The sequence below is a fragment of the Mauremys mutica genome, chromosome 10, assembly GCF_020497125.1.
Source record: "Mauremys mutica isolate MM-2020 ecotype Southern chromosome 10, ASM2049712v1, whole genome shotgun sequence".
NCBI lineage: Eukaryota > Metazoa > Chordata > Testudines > Geoemydidae > Mauremys > Mauremys mutica.
In genome coordinates this window covers 55,934,580-55,952,285 of record NC_059081.1, presented here as the reverse complement: position 1 = coordinate 55,952,285, position 17,706 = coordinate 55,934,580, and the positions used below count along the sequence as shown (strand labels likewise).

General features: G+C 38.8%; 1 protein-coding gene across 4 annotated transcripts in view; it reads right to left on the bottom strand.

Annotated features, from left to right (window-relative positions):
* Positions 1-8,596: 8,596 nt before the first annotated feature.
* The window catches only part of PLCL1 (phospholipase C like 1 (inactive)), a 316,303-nt gene continuing 307,193 nt past the window's right edge, over positions 8,597-17,706 (bottom strand). For all 4 annotated transcript variants that reach the window (XM_044978470.1, XM_044978471.1, XM_044978472.1 and 1 more), the window contains exon 6: positions 8,597-10,379. In XM_044978470.1, coding sequence (XP_044834405.1) covers positions 10,197-10,379 — 183 coding nt within the window. In that variant the 3' untranslated portion in view covers positions 8,597-10,196. The remainder of the gene's footprint in view (positions 10,380-17,706) is intronic.

Sequence of the window (17,706 nt, the reverse complement as noted above, 5' to 3'; positions counted from 1 at the left end):
TGCATGCTACTGCTATGACTAGAAGATATGAAACCCCTACTGCTCTTCCTGCAGACACCCTTCTCCATCAGCGTGCAGCACAAATAAGCTTCAGCTCCAGCTGCCTGAACCATAATCTTTATCTAGTTTCAAATTATATTAAGTGTAGCTGGTCCACCAGGGCCCCTCTGAGCAGGCATACAAATATTTCATTTATAACTCCTAGTTTTCTCCATGTGCTCCTCCAACAAGCAGGAATAATACAGGTTTTTCTCTTTCTAATCTCATCCAAATACTATATATATCAAGTATCTTATTTAGCTACATCTGCTGCTGCCACCTGAAAATTAATTCTTGACCTGGTATATTCAATCTCTTCCACTGTTCTAAAATCTTTATTACACTCAATTAGGCACTTAACCACAGAGGGTCAGTCAGGTTGATTTTGAGGACTAGTACTTTGTGCAAAATGATAATCAGCTCTGTCTTAGAAAGAGAACATCTAGATGCATCGTAAGTGTAAGTATCTATGATGCTCTTAATAGCATATTATATCATTTAACTAACAGCGATTTTGGGACTACAAATACCAGTCTTGAAGCAGATGATTAGTTAATGTGTCTCAACATCAATCTGCTTCTACTGCCAGACATTCTAACAACATTGTCTTGAGCAGCAGTGTGATCGTCTGCCTCTAACCAAGTGAAAAGCTTCTTACACACTCAGAGCCACATCCTGAGCTGGAGCAAATCAGTGTAGCTGCATTGCAGTCTTCAATGAAACTGGGCTCATTTACACCAGCTAAGGATCTGACCCTCAGACTGGCCAAGATCCCAGTACTAACGTGTCTTTACCCTCTCCCTTTGAATGGTCAGCATTCAGCGAGCACCATGCTTTTGCACATATCTCTTCCTTTTCCAGTTGGTCCACAGCAGTGTTTAGTTTGTGCCAGGGCTTGCCAGGGCTGAGTCCTGGCACCTCCAGGCTTGGCAGTTCATAGACCCAGCACCTTCGGACTTGGCAGTTTATAATCCCGGCACCTCTGGGCTTGCTGCAGTTAGGAAAGCAAAAAAAATTGCTTGAGCCCTGAAACCTCTTTCATTACAAATTAAGCCCTGGTGCACAGTCTGTCTACAAGATACCCAGTTTCACTGGAAAATCAGTCCAGAAAGACACTGAGAACTGAAAGTATGGCCATGACTGCCAAGCACAAAGAATTGTTCTTAACCTCCTAGAAGACCCACTCAAACTTTTGCTGAAGTGCTCTTTCCCACGGGAATATATGCAAAACCCATCTTTTACCAGTTCATTGTCACTGCAACCTTCCCTGATGCTATGTCTGGTGACATTTCCTCCATTTGGTGATCCCTAGCATGTTGTAGCTCAGGGATGCTTCTTCCTAGTCAGGACTTTAACTTGTACAGAGTATCTCAAGTCACACACACTTTCTCTAGTATATAATATGTCCTCATATACCATCCTTTCCCCAGTGCATTTTTCTGAATTTGAATCACTAATTCTTAATCCCAAGGATCCTGTCTGCTACCTCATTCTGATTCTGTTGTGTCTTAGTAAATTAATGGGCACCCTGTAAAAGATTTAACAGGGGAATATCTTCCAGCACTACTAATCATTCAAACTTGGCTTTATAATAATTAATTTTCCTTTTGGTGTCCAAAGGACAGCTAACTGTTCTTAGCAAACAATTTATCTGTCAAATAGAGCTCTTTACTCTGAATGTGAATTGTCTGAACAGAGAATGATTTTCACAAATTTGTTTGAAATTGTCCCATGATGTAATTGGTGCACATATTTCAGCCTATTTATTGCTCACGAACTGTTTGCTGAGTATTTGAAATTCATGATTTTTAATATGATCTGTTTGGTTGGGCATATAGTTCATATGACATTTTCAGTTCCTCAGGTGATAGCATGGAACAAAATCAGGTTTTTGGTGCAAATACTCATGATTATGAAGTCTATGCTCACATCCACACTTATCCTGCAATATTAGTTTAAAAAACCAATATTCCTGTCTGGAAACTGACTCACTAGACATCTTGTGAAAATCAGAGGCAAAATAACAAAATCTGAATCTAAGCAAATTAGTTCCTGAATAACATCTTGTGATGTGCACCCACTTCTGATCCTGAAATCCTTCCACACACGTGACTTCAGCAATACGCCCCAACCTATTTTGGAGATATGTTTCCACATTTTGGATTTGATGGTTGCAGGAAACATTATGGGGTGACCTCACACTATCCTTCCCATTATATCATTCATTTTGTCAGCCCTGCCAATGACCCGGTGGCATTCTGATACCTTAAGTTCCTATACTCACTGTGATATTAAGGGACCCAAATAATAGACTGCAGAGAAGAAAGACAAGGAGGAAAGCTGCAACCTCAAAGCCCTACCTCCTTGTCTTTGCCTGTAGCAACCCCTTCTTCATAAACCCCGAGAAGCTGGTCATCTCCTGTCCAGTCTGCTTTGCCCTTGTTGCCATATCATTCAAAAGAGGGGACAAGGAACTTCAAAAAAGCTATTGTGAAACTTTGGCCAGAGTGGGACACTAAACAACTGCTGAGCTGCTGGGGTGGGAGAGGTGAGAGGCCATATAAGTTAACAAGCACTTGCATTACCATTCCTCCTTCCCCACATAACCCTGAGCCCAGTGCCTGTTTCACTCTGCTGCCTTACTGGGGATTAGCTCAGAGGGAATAATGAAAGTTCCAGATACTGGTAGGCAGGAAAAACTCCAAACCAAAGTACTCTGATGTATAACTTCTCAACCCACTGCTGCTATCAGGCCTCCGTGCAGAGGGAGTGAGAACTCACCCAAGGAGTACCAAACAATGACACTTTCCCCAGCCCACATAAAACCCGTTTACACTCAGATATAACGCAAGATATCCAGGGAAACCTAAAACATATAAAGTGTTGTAATAGATGACAAATTAAGAGATGCTACTTGTTTGGTAGCTTTAATTAAGCTCTTTCAGTTGGATTCAAGCATCTGTATCCCGAAGGCACATGCACAATATAACACCAGCACATATGAAGGGAATGGTCACTGTGACACCCCGGCACTCCAATATTCACTACTGTCATGTAATTAGGATATACTTTATACAAAGTATGTCTTGTGAGGTGTCATTCTAAAAGTCTTGATCTGTTAGACATTAATAGCTTATTGGATTGTATGTGCTATCATCGCAGGTGAAGTTATGAAGTTTGGCTACGTATGTGCTACTGAAACATGTTGTGAGGTTGAAAACACCCACAAGCCGCCTTTCAGGTACAACAGTAAAAAGGCCAAACCATGTTAATGGCTTACTGAGGAAATGCACACAAGCACAAGGATTACCCCAGCACTGTGTACAATAAAAAGCTCTCGGAGATAGCACTGCACAATGGGAACTGTTTGACCCAGGTCGCAGCAAAAAAGCTTTCCAGAAAGTGGGAAGAAGATATAAAAGGGGGGAAATGACATCATAATGGGACGTCACTCTCCCTACAACACCACAGACCTGGATACACCTGAGGAACAAAGACTGAACTGTGGGAAGTGATGGTCCCAGGCTAAAGGGATTTCTAGACTGTGCATGAAAACCTGGGAAACCTATGCTGCAAAGCCAAGGCAGCTTGTGCCTTAAGAATCTGCCAGCCTGTTATCACTCACGGTGAGAATTTGCTAATTCATATCCTACCTATCTAGTATGTTAAGCTCAATTTGCAATTTTATTTATAGGTAATCTGCTTTGATCTGTTTGCTATTACTTATAATCACTTAAAATATATCCTTCTGAAGTTAATAAAATAAATTTATGTTTTAATCCAAACCAGTGTGCGTTTGACTAAGGTGCCTGGGGAAAATCTCATCTTGGTTACCACAAGTGTGCATAGTCCTCTTCACATTGAGGGAGAGGCGGACCGGGTGTTAAACCAATATACTGGCCAGATTTGACCAGGGCAGGACGGTACTGCTCTGGGGTCCTAGGCTGAGATGCTGCTGGTTAGAAAGCCTGAATGTAACTGCAGCTGGGTGTGTCCCTACCTGTGTGAATGCTGGTGAAAGTGCAAGCTTGGAGGGCTTTGCAACTTGTCACAGCAGCACAGTGTGAGAGGAAGCCCAGGCTGGTGGGTCAAGGGGGTTCAGTGGTACTCCAGTTCCAGGTGGCACCCTGAGGGGGAACCCATCATAGTCATAATCTGAATTTATTTCCTAAAGGCTAAATCCTGCTATACTTGCTCAGGTAGGACACCCATTGACGTCAGTGAACAAACCTTCTGGAAGGGACATCATTTATCTCACACCCAGCAATTAACTTCTTCACCTGCTTTTGCCTCCCTTTTATATTGATTTGCTTTTACAGCCACAGCTTTGTTTTGTTACTGTACATCAGGCATCAGATGCTTTTCCCACCGTACGCACTCAGACTCACACTACTTTAGGAGGAAGCTGTAACCTGTGAAAATCTTAGCATCTCAAAGCTATTTCTGAGCGTCCTGGACTTGGAGGAGATTTGAAGGGACCTAGGATGAGCTGGTCATTAGTCATTGTGTCCTATTTATCCCAGCCTCTTAGTCACAACCTCTCTACCACTTTAACCATTCCTTCCCTTCAATGTCTACCTTCTGCAATAGGAACACTTTGACTAGATTTTTCACCCTCAAATTCAGCCCCCTTCCACACTGAAACATGCTGCACACAATAGAGTACAAACTAACTTGTGAGCAGTGACTTGTACAGAAACAGATGGACAAATAGCACAGTTCCTGATACATCTTCTCACTAAAACGAGAACGTGCTGGGTAAGAGTAGCGCTGACAAAGTCTCATGCTTTTGTATCTTGGTGATTCATCTTTTGACCATTTTTTCCTTATTCTTCTACATCTTCCCATAACACCTCTAAAGGAGCCATGGTCCAGATCTCTCCCTTCTTTTCCCGTCTATTCCAATCTCTTTTTGCCCCACCCCACTATCCAGTTGTGACTCTTGTACATGTATTTTTTATATTTTAAAATGGAGAGTCAGATGGCTAAGGAAGCATAGCCCAGTGTTTAAGGTGCTAGCTTGGGCACCCAGTATCAACTCCTTGCCTCATCACAGACTTCCTGCATGACCATGGGCAAGGCACGTAGTCTCTCTGTGCCTCCGTTTTCCATCTGTAAATGAGAATAATAGCACTTCCGATGTTGTGAGGATAAATACATTAAAGACAGTGAGATACTATGGCAACGGAGGCAATATACGTACCTTAGAGAAATACCTCAAATAAATGTTTCTGAATAATCTTTAGCTTCTTTGATGACATTTGCACTATTTTATATGAACTTTCTTCAAATATTCTAGTAGAAATGTTTGCCAAAGAAGTTTATTTTAAAGAAATATGGCAGAATATTCACTGACTGTGAACTTCACATTTCTTCACATTTCTAACCACAAGTGTGCACGCCCAAAACCTCATGCTAAGAGTTACACTCACCCAATCAGGAAAGATAAACCTACTGGGTCATCTTCACCTTCAATGAAAGTTGACTATTGAACATTGACTACTCTCATCTAACTGCTTGCGAACAGGATACAGATCAGAAATTATTAGGGAGAGAATTCCAAGTAACAAATGGGAGAAAACAACGTTCTGTGTTTTGACAAGTCACAAAAAATGAAATTTGTTCATATTTCTTATGAATTATTTACTCAGCTCTATTTAAAATTATTATTTCCTTCACTCAATAAATTGAGTCCAAAGTGTGCTTCTAATTTAGCCAGGTTCAGATCCAGTGCAGTTACTGCATCTCCAGGACTTCCACTTTCAGTTTGCTTAGTTCACAAGTAAAAAGATGGGTTTTGTTCCAGGGCTCTGTCAGCCCTGCAGAGTCAGGCTGTAGGATTCATCTCGTGAATCATCACCAGCAACAAAAATTCTGCTGGCCAAATTAATTGTTTTCAATGGGGTTGAACAGTCTAACTGTGGATAGTATTTTGCCCTGCAGTTGGAGTTTAATTAACAATTTTATTAAAGATCCATAAGCCAGAAACAATCCAGCTCACTCCCCCATAGCTATTTTGTCTCTGTTGGGCTAACACTGGGTAGTGAAATGTTATTTTAGTCAGTAAAGTTGGCAGATATGATGCTGAATAACCACAGAGAGCAGAGCTGTTCAGTCACAAGGTGCTATAATCACTTTCCAGTGTAGAACTAAACCTTCATAGTTTTTCAAAACGATGAGTCCGGCTGATGGACTGTGCAATTTCCCCACATAACTCTTTCAACAGACTTGTATTCTGACTGCTCACACTCATCTGCTTTTCCAGTCAGGCTCTTCCTAAACAGAGAATTTTGACTAGCTGCAGATTGGTTAGGAGATATATCACAGTCATTCCATTTGGAATGTTTTTCCCTCTCACATTTATTTCTCATTTCTCCTAAGAGATAAAAAGCAAGATCTCCAGAAGTGAAAGTCTGGTGCACGAAGTGATTATACCACCATTAGTGCCCAAGTATCTAGACAAGTTTTCATTCTTTGCTATTATTCGTTCCTCCTATATATCTAATTTTACAAGAAATAAGCCTGAGATCCAGTAGTGACAAGTTAATTACAGTTGTGACATCTTGTGGTAGGTCTATTGTACATGTCTGTAACAGTAAGATATGGTACCATCACCATATCTAAAATAAGCACTGGTGAAGAAGAGAGCTCTCCTCCATAACCTCTGCCTTCAGCTTCTTTTATAAAACATTTTAGCTTTCAGTGTCTTGAGTGATGACATTGTCTATTGCTCTGGGAATGGGATGGAATCCAAGGAGGTTATGACCTAATGTTTTAGTCTGAAGGGATAAAACGAAGAGATGGGTTATTATACAGGCAAGCTCTCGCTGTGCATGCAGTTATCTGATGACTATATTTAGGGAAATGAGACTAAAAGAGGGACAAGCAGGGATCTGACATTTGGCCTGAGACGCATTTGTATTTGGAAGCTGTAAGATTATTTAAAATAGCATAAAAACCATGGGCAAATAATATCAAAAAAAGTCACATGGCCATGTAAGGCTTTCATTAATGTTAACTTGACCCCAAGTGATGAAGGCACATGTTAATTTCCATTGGCTGAGACCAGGAGGAGGGCAACAGGTGTGTGAAAATTTGGTAAAAAATTATTTTGATTAGAGAAAGAGAGAGAGAGAGAGAGAGAGAGAGACTGCAATCTCAGCACCAGAATGCACTAGCAGATGTGCATCCACCAACAGTTTTGGATGAACTATAGACTGCAATTTTACACAATAGCCAGAACTAATTGTACATATTGATACATTACTATCTTTAGTATATTAGAGAGACAAGGTGGGTGAGGTCGTATCTTTTATTGGACCAACTTCTGTTGGTGAAAGAGACAAGCTTTTGAGTTTACGCAGAGCTCTACTTTAGAAAGCTTGTCTCATATGTATTGCTGCTGGTTAGGCTGGGCATGATCCCTCCACACCCCTTTCTCCAAGGAAGAAAGTTTTTATTATGCTGTGTGGCACATAAGCTTTTAAGAGGATGAATTAATGAGCAGAGGGAGATGAGAGAAGGGCCTGGGCAGGCCTGGGGATTAATCTCTTGGTCCTATACCTATGGAAGAAGGAGCATGGAAGCTACTCCAGCCATGTGAGGCAGCTCCCCAACTGTTCTACATCCTAAAGAGGTGGGAGGATTTCCCTTTCCCAGCACCCTCTGCCCAGCACCCAGCCTGGCTACTTGAGCTGGGCTTACGATTTGTCCTTTAATTTCCAATACAATTTATGCACACTAAAACTGTTATGAAAGATGGATGTACATGTGATTAGAGGCCTTTCCAACAATCTTCTGTCCCCGCTCCAGCTGTATAGAAGGAGATCAGCATTGTTGTATAGTACCTGCTTTTGCCAACTTCAACTTGTAAATCAAGCTCTTGTCTATCTTTTACCAAACCAGAGAGCGAGGAAAAACTTCAGTTCTTGAAGGAGTACCAAATTGACTTTCAAAGTGAAAAAAATTAAGGCTGTTTTCATTTTAAAAGAAAATAGCACGGGGAACAGAGTTCTCTTCCAAAGAAACCCTTCCCATTACATAGATCATTCCTAGAAGTTGTGTTCATAACTGGCATAAAGTTAGCTTAACAATTTTTGTTCCATGTGACACTGACCTCTGAGTGCCAAGTTCTGTTTGCCATATACATAATTCCTGTTGAAATTGATAGAACAGAATCTGAAGGAAGAATTTGTCCATGCATGCTAATAACATTAATTTGGGCAAGGGTTTTTTTATTCCTTGACTGGCACCCAAAAGAAACCCCCATCTGAAGTCACATAAGGAAACTATAATACAAATATATATATATATATATATATATATATACACAAATCAAAGACCTAAATGACTGGTTAACATAGTATGTGTGTGGGGGGGAAAGGATACCTGGTTCTTACTGTATATAATCAAGTTTCAAGCAACTGAGTTATAATCCTTTAAATAATGGGCTTCAAGACAGGACAGAACCTTATGTACAACTCACCCAAATTCTAACACATGCTCTTAATCAGTTTTCAGTGTTTGCCTTCTGTGTAAAATCACTTAAAAACATGGGTTACAGTTGTTTCATAGCTTTACTCTCTCAGTAATGTGCAACATGAACATAATAGTGTTATTAAGAAGTCAAAAATAACTTAACACAGTAGCTATATAAGATTTTCAGACGGCCAAACTTTCAACAATTTACCTTTTGTTAAGTTCAGAAAATTAGCACATTTGTTAATCAAATTAATTTAAAAAGTAGCTTTTCAAAATAAAAGCAATGCTTTAAATAAATATCGTCTTTTATAACCATAGAACACTGAGTTCTGTTAGAGGTAACACAAATACTACACTTAAGCACAATACTGAAAAGACTGAAATGAACACCATGAGAATACATGAGCGAGACCCTATTAAGGATGACAGGATAAGGATTCATTTGTTGTCCTGCATCTCTTCTGAGTACATTAAATGACAGTACAGTAGCATAATGGAGTTAATTCTCAAAACTACCATAAGGATTTGTTGTGTCATGACATTTATAATTGCTGCACAAGAATGCTGGTATCCTGTTTTTTCAAGCCATTTCTCTATGCTACATCTTCAGCAATTCTGCAGTCTTACTTCAAATCTCTAGCACAGCATACTTCTTAAAACTGACACACTGTGGTCAAATCCTGCTTACCTTACTCACTGGACTTAAGTAGGATCACTGGTATGAGTAAGGCAAGAAGAAATTAACCCATTCTCTAAATTTCATGTAAAGCTCACAGTTTGGGAAGTCTATAACCTTCCTTCAAATATTGGCATTCATGAATATTTCAGAATTACTGAAGATCACTGTCATGTTATTTTATCATTGATGAATGCTCCACAATTCTCACTTCATAACTAGAGGGCAGAAGCTGTGTTTATTATTACACAAGTTAAATGCATTTCTGCAAAGATTGCAGCTGTTCTGCAGAGCTAAAATGTTGCACTGACCTTCTTGAATGAAAGAAGCTCGCTATTTCCTACATTACTATGTATTATCTGAATGTATTTCAGATACATGTATTTCAAAGACTAGCTAAAATTCTATGAAATGTCCATCTGAAATCCAATCAGGAACTATCTAGAAATTCTGTTTAATATTTCATTTACTTATTTTTAATTGATCATTAAAAATGATGTTGAGGATTTGTAGCAATCCATTAATTTCACCCTTACAACAAATGGTTATTTGTTAGTGAAATCTGTTTTGTTTAATTTAAACAGAATATATTAAAAGTTGTAAATTAAATGACAAAGGCAGGAAAGTCAAACGAAGCACAAAATTGATACAATAAGTATTCTATTTGTTTTGATCTTCAGAATTAACATGTCTGTTCAAAGATGACAAAAGAATAAATTAGTAAATGGATAAAGCAACTCTTAAACGGGCTTTTCTAGGATTTCACACACACGTTCTCTCTCTCACTCACACTCCCCACCCACTCCTCGGATTTATTAGAAATTTCACTACTAAAGAGTTTAACTTAGATAAATTAACTGCATTAAAATACTGACATTGTGAGGAATTTAATACTTCCAACACCCTGCAAGAAGGCATTCCTGTGTGAAATTTTAAATGCTTTAAAAAAATAGTTTAAAGTTATTGAAATATATGACAAATATGACAGCTCTGCCTTCTCTCACAGCCTGCCGTTCTCATCCCCAGTATCCTTCTCCTCTATTGCCTCAAGGCATCGTTTTGATTTTGCATCCATGTTTCCACTTCCAGTTTTACTCAGTCCACAGGACAGGCAGGCCAGCTGGATCTGCTTCATATTCTCTATGGCTTCATTCTTGGCATTCTTCAACAGATCTCCTTGCCCCTAAGAGTATATAGAAATACACAAATTAAAAAAGGCATGAATAATATAGATCATTAAGAACTTAAAGTGGAGCTGCTGTTCTCATGTCGTCATTAAAATGATTTTTTATGATGGAACATGGTTCAAATTCATCCAGCTCTGTTTCAATTCCACAGTGGGGCCTACCATTAATTTCAGCATAGACAGAAGGGAGTGAAATCATCTGGCAGCTTTTTAAATGCACCGTACCTTTAGCCAACATAAAAGGCAGCAAAAGCAGTCAGAGCAGTGAGTTTGGTGGGCTGGGCCTGCAGATTCAATGTCTTATAAACGATTAATTTAAGAGACAAGGGGGGCGAGGTAATATCTACATTCTGTTGGTGAAAGAGACAAGCTTTTGAGCTTACACAGAGCTCTTTCTTCAGGTCTGGCAACAGGATGGTCCCATAAAAGATATTACCTCAGTGACCTTGTCTCCCTAATATCATAGGTCTAACATGGCTACAACACCACATACAACAATCAAAAATATTTATTGTCAGTACAGGGATTTTATAGTCATTTATGCTTTTTTCTAGCTAGTTCATTGTTCTGTGGACTATGTTCCAAACTGGCTGAAGTGGCAGTGTATTAAGGCGAAGCCTTTGGGAGTGCAGAACCCAAGCGCCCCATCAAACCACAGCACCAGTTTGTTAAGCTGATCTCAAGGCAGCAGCATCAGTGGAAAGACCTTTCTCCATATTAAGGAAAAAATAAACTTGATTTCATAACAACGGGCTAGGAGTTCTCTCAAATAGATGAGAAGTCAATACATTATAGTGGGCCTGCCTGTTTATACCCAGGCCAGTGACAATCCTAACTGAATCAATAGAAGATTGTTCTCTTCAGATATGTCACTAAATCTATGTGCTAGAATAGTGACTCTACAAAACCACTCCCACACTGCTACTGCCACTCTTTGAAACATTAGGTATTAAATGAAAATATTTAATCATCCCAAATAGTATAGGTGGGGGAAATTGGGGGAAAATTTAGTACTAATGAAAGCCTTCTCACATAGCCCCGTTAACATTCCTTAGTCATGGCTGGCTATCCAGTCCTAAGCCTCTCATTGACAGAGGTGTGTTTATGAGGTGTGCAAACATTTCTATGCACCATGCTGAATTCATTCAACCCATTTCATCTGTGACCTTCCAGCAGACTAACATGAACCTAGGATTTGATTCATCTTTTATACCATGTCAAAACACTTCAAAGGTAAAGTCCCCTAAATTATCTCAATCCAGTTTTTAAACATCAGAGAAAATGCCGATCTTCAAATATAATAAATTGTGCGTCTCATTCTTTGTCACAGACACAACAATGAACAATTAACATTTTTGAAGATTTCAAATAAAAATAAATGTACTTATGTTACCTACAACATAGAGAGGCTACAGAGAAATGAGAGAGAAGTTACCAAAATATAAAATGAGTTTACTCTTTAGTCTATACAAGATCATCTGACCATGTCAACTGTGATTTTAAATAAAAATATGTCACATTATTAAAAAACAACAATCATGCTACCAGACTGACACCTTTTCACTGCATAGCAGACTTACAATTGTCTTCCTGTGAATATTAAAAATAAAGTCATCTACCAGCAAGAACACCTGTGTGTCTATATTTTTTTAGTCATTGTTTGCTTGCTACAAATGCAGAGTGTGGATACCCATAAAATTTGGAAAATACTTATCCCCCTATGAAAATTTATAAATACATCCTTACAACTAGATAGCTGTTTTTAATTTGAGAACAAGGAGAATTATGATATCAAAAAAGAGCACTTAACATCGTCAGAGTTACACGGGGTAGGGCATACAAACACTTATAATATCCTTGTCTCCTTCCAACAGTTTTGTCCAAAAGGGCGTGGAGGTGTTATATGGAAGTTCCATTGATAAGCTAATGTTTAAAAGTTCTGAAATGAATATTGATATTTTAAATTGTATGAAGGGACAAGCATGAGAGATTGGTGTTACAAAATAAATAAAAGCAGGAGATTCTGCTGGATATTAAAATGAAGGGTTGTCAAGAGCTTGAGTTGATCTTCTTAATGTCAATAGCAAACCAAGTACAGCTTTAGGTACATCATTGCATGCAGCTGTTTATATTTGTATCCAAAATTAAAAGATTTCCACTTGCTTTTCTTGTAAATCCATTTTACTAGTTACAATTTTCTAAAACGATTAAACAGAAGTTATGCCAGGACAAATCATATGTAATGGGCTGGAACCCAGGGTAAGGGCCCTGCATATCTTCAAAGGGTGAAGATCCCAGAACCCCTTGTGGTATTCTAAAGGCACCAGATAGATATGGGTAAATAAAAGGCTGTCATGAGAGTGATACATCATAATAATAGGAAGCACTACACAGCTAACATTGCTCTGCTTCTCCCATTCTCCAGCACTGAAACAGGCAGGATTTAGCCCACATTACTTTGCACACTGTATTGTTTTGACCCTGGTAAACAAAAGCAAGAAACAATGGTAGCTGGCAGGGTTCAGCACTGGTAAACAATGTTTGGGAAACAATGGCAGTTGGAGATGTCATCTTAGGCCAGTGAACGAGAGCCTGATTGCTTCATTTCCTGATGACGTGGACTTGTCCTGCTGTACAATGTAAGTTACTAAATAGATGCTAAGAATCAGATTTAGTAAGAGTCGCTGCGTGCTATTCCTTATGAAGCACTGAACTATAAAGAGAGAGAAAGCTCAATCTGATTGTTATGGGAATATGCAGATAGATATACTTAGAAGACTGGAATTTGGTGAGCAGCAAAGTTTTAAAGAAGTCAGTAAATAAAATCTGCACCACATACATTTCAGAGAAGTGTGATTATGCTTTTAGGATGAAGGTTGATCTCGTGGTTAAAGGCACTAGGACTGGGATTCAAGAGGTCAGGGTTAAGTCCATGACACTGCCCCCAACATTCTGCATGACTTGGGGGTAAGTCACTTCATGTGTTTGTGCCTCATTACCCCACCTGTGAAATGGAGTGCTGTGGGGCTAAAGTCATTGTTATTTACAGAGCACTAAGTTACCACAGTGACTAGACCCTTTCCTGGTAAGTACTTAGAGAGATGGACTAGTGGCATCATCTGAGATATGCCACTGATACCAAGAAATCATTACATTAATAATCGTTTGTTTTGAATGGGATGAAACATCTAGGCTCTACAATCTTCCATGCCCCTATAATACAGCTCCATCTAATGCTGATACTTGGCGTTATCAGTAATCTGTTGTTACAGATTCAGCCATAATGGTGTCGGTCTGCCTGATGTCACTGCTACGTACTAAGACTACAATTCCTGATGTAACAGTTTTAAATATGTATTAGTGTTGCACCCTTACCATTTTTTACATGTTTGTATTTGACTATTACAATTTGCCAATAAGGAAGACCTCAATTTTAAACAGAGCCAGGCAGTGCCTTGAAGGTTATGATTTGATTTGTATCTAATATAATTGTGTGTGTATGTGTATATACAAAAAGATATAAAACTTTAGTCCAAAATTAATGTAGTGATTTGATTTTTACCACCTTTAGGCTACATTTTACACGACATGCTCTGAGGCTTCCTTTTGAGAAAAGGAGGGGATCCCAAGCTGCTAACTGTTTAACTCTAGGAAGAGTTTTGTTAAATTAAATAATTCCCATGCAGTAACTTAAATATGTGCTGTTTTCGTCCACCGAAGGCAAGGGGAGTTTTGCCATTGATTTCAGTGGGTTCAGGACCTATTCCCATGGAAGACATGTAAGCTTGGGAATGCTAGCCCAGAGGTGGACCATCATCCTTCACTTTCCTGGCTATTGTGGGAAGCTCCATCATCCATTTCAAGATAAAGGGAATTTTCAGCCTGACTGGAGTTATCAGCAAGGTGGCTTTGACCTGAACAGCCCAACCCACTTTTAAACAGTGTCCCTGGCTGTATCAGTCTCCTGCCCCTTTCCCATGTTATGTCCCTGAGGCCTGAGCTGGCATCTTTCCCATGAACTTGACTTCCTTTTCTTTCCAGGGCAAAAGGTGGGCATGGAAATCCTTCTCACGTCTCACTGTAAATCAGGCCTTCGTTCGAGTCTCCTCTGAAAAACCCACTCATGGTATCCTACTTGGTATTTAATGTATCTGTCTTGGAAGGATGGCAGGCTGAGTGAACCCTGTCAAGATTTGTATCTGTGGCCCCAGGAAGTCCAGCTATTTCACATTTAATGCTTTAATGCTAAAGGCGATAGTTCATTGGTCTATTCAATATTTAAATAATCAGGCCATTACAATTGATTATGGTTTACAAGTTTATCTTGGCGATGCTTCAAAATTTCTTTAGGATCCAATAGCTAAAATATATTTCCATAAAACGTTGTTGAGATTCTGGGGAGAATCTAATTTTATTTTCCTTCTAGAAATAGAAATGTACCTAGCAAAATATTGCATTCATGTGTGCACTGACTGATCTATGTCTGAGTTTCCTTGGATTTTTTTTTTAAACAGCTGGTTCATTTGAGCAAGCTGAGGAAGCAAAAATGATTTTGAATCATCTGTCACAAGAAAATTAATGACAAACGTATCCCTTGTGACAGTGCTGTCATAATTCTAAGGATACCATCAAAACATTTCTGTGAGCATGCTCTGTTTGAGAAGCCATCTGTTTGGTTTGAAAAACTGACTGTGACCATAATCCACTTATGAAAAATGTCAGCAAAATTGTGTCAACACCTTAAACTAAATCCTGGAAAGAATCTGGAGTAAATTTTAAAAATATAATTAAACTGAAGTGACCTTTATAAATCAAAGTCATTGTCATAAGCTCAGCGCATAGAACAATCCTCTTTACTCTCACAAACAAAGGAATCATTCTGTCTCAGACAAAGGGAAATTGTATTTGTCCATTTTTGGCATCTATCTGTCTCCCTTCTGTTATTGATATCAGCAGCCTCTCTGAAAATAAATATAATAAGTGGGAAAAGGTTAAATTCAACATTTGGTAGGATACTAAGTAAAGCTAAATGTGATTAATCAAACATTTTAGTAGGAAGGTTAATCAACACTTGAATTTTTCTTCTAGGAATAAAAGTTACAGAATATTAAATGTGATGTTTCATATGCCTAACTACAACTAACTATGGAATTCTAACATGAATTAATACTACTGTACAAACAGTGCAGTATGGCAAACTAATAGCTTGAGCCTTTACACTGATGGATGAATACTATTTAAAATGAAGAGAGATCATTTTACATAGCTTTAAATATTACTCAGTTTCAACGTCATTATATAAAAGGCTTTAAGTAGTGTATTAGCCAGACTACAAAAACACTAGTAATAATTAGAGATGGGTAAATTGTGGGTTTCAGTTTTATAATGCCTTGGCCTTTTGTAAAGTCAAACTAAATCAAGTGAGGGTCAGATACAAGGTCCATTATATACAAACTCCAGAATTTGAGGGTGTGTTGGTAGGAAGACGATAAAATAAATGGTTTCAGTTTGGACCCATTTCTAATAAACACTTCAATTCAGATCCTGTTAAACAAATTAACCCCTGACATTTATCTAATGGTGACTTACCATCCTTTGAGCAGCCACTATTACTGCTCATTCAGACTATCACAAACTGATTACAGGCAGTCTCCCCTCCCCCCTCCCAGTATTGTCAACGAAGAATGTTACTGTCAATATTCAAGTAATTCTCTGCAGTAACATAAGCAGACTGCAAAACAGTTTTTGCCAGGGGCGGCTCTAGGGTTTTTGCCACCCCAAGCACGGCAGGCAGGTTGCCTTCGGCGGTTTGCCTGAGGAGGGTCCACCGAAGCTGCGGGACCCTCTGCAGGCAAGCCGCCGAAAGCAGCCTGCCTGCAGCCCTCGCTGCGCCGACAGAGCGCCCCCCTGCGGCTTGCCGCCCCAAGCACGCGTTTGGCGCCCCTGGTCTTTGCAGCCCCTGGTCTTTGCAGCCCATATCTTAAACCTGTTAAAAAGTGCATTGAGATTTGAAAGCAAAGAGATCTTAAGGATGAATTTGTTTATTACCATTAAAATGGAAAATCTTGAACAGCTGCATATTGAGTTTACAATCTCTATGCCTTCCAAAACGGACACTGTTACTAAGCAGGCTAAGTTGTTGGCTGCTAGGTCCATTTTGTGGTCTGTTTATTGTTAAAGCAGACATTTACTTATCTACTGGTGAACACATTATTTGACAACTTATTAGAGCCACTTAATATAATCAATTTCTAAGGGCCTGAGTAAACAAACAATAAGTGATTTGATATTTCCTCCACAGCCCATCTCACAGCATGTTAATACTGTATCTTTGACTTTTGCACAATAAGGAGGAAACTGCCTGCATACTGCGATTTAATCAGACAGTAAAATCACTATCACGGTACTCAAGACTGGTTGGCTGAAGAAGGTCCACTGTTAAAAACCCAAGAATGACAGACAAACCATCAATAAAGTATTGTGTCTGATGTATTTATACTGACAGATGTACACAGAAAAAGAGTAACCGTGAAAATAATGGTACAGCTAATCAATGGTGAGTGAGAGCTGAAAGCAAAAAGCCCTATAGAAGCATCTGTGATATTTATAGATTCTGTGCAGACACTGAATTTACAGCAAGGGTTCCATTTTCAAAGTGTTGTGCTTGGGATTTAACTGTGTTTAATTATTAATGGGACAGGTGCCTAGTTACATCACCAAACACTGTTTTGAAAATGTACTCCTAAACAGCAAAGCCTTTTAACAGACTGGTTAGGCCACTATTTTTAATTGCTATCAAAAGCTGATATTATTCCACTGCTTTTTTCAAAGTCAATTGTGGGGAGGTATTTGTATGAATTTGATTTTAAAGAATTCCAGTTTTAAAACAGAGCACAAAATTATTCAGAACTTCTGTGGAGCATTCCTAGGTTTCTGCAGATATTATATTATTATTTTAAACACTTCGTTAAGACATCTACTTCATTCTCTGTGATACAGATTGTGCTGTACTTGTTAAAACACAACAAAAAAAATCTTTAGGCAGAAAGAACATATTTGTCTTACAAAGATGTGATACCTAGAAAAAGGTTGAGTCTCGATTATTCCTAGGAAAAAGGGTTGCAGGATCATTCCCTGGCAGTTGATTTTATGTTATGTAAGAGTGACTAGGTTCTTGCAAAAAATAAAAAGGCAAAGCTTATTTTCATGACTACTCTCATTACCATAGTATCTAACACATGGTATTGTATAGGCAGTACCTGAGATTTCTCATTAATATCAGAATGTAACAGTAGCACTTTTAATTTAGGTCTTACTCCTATAC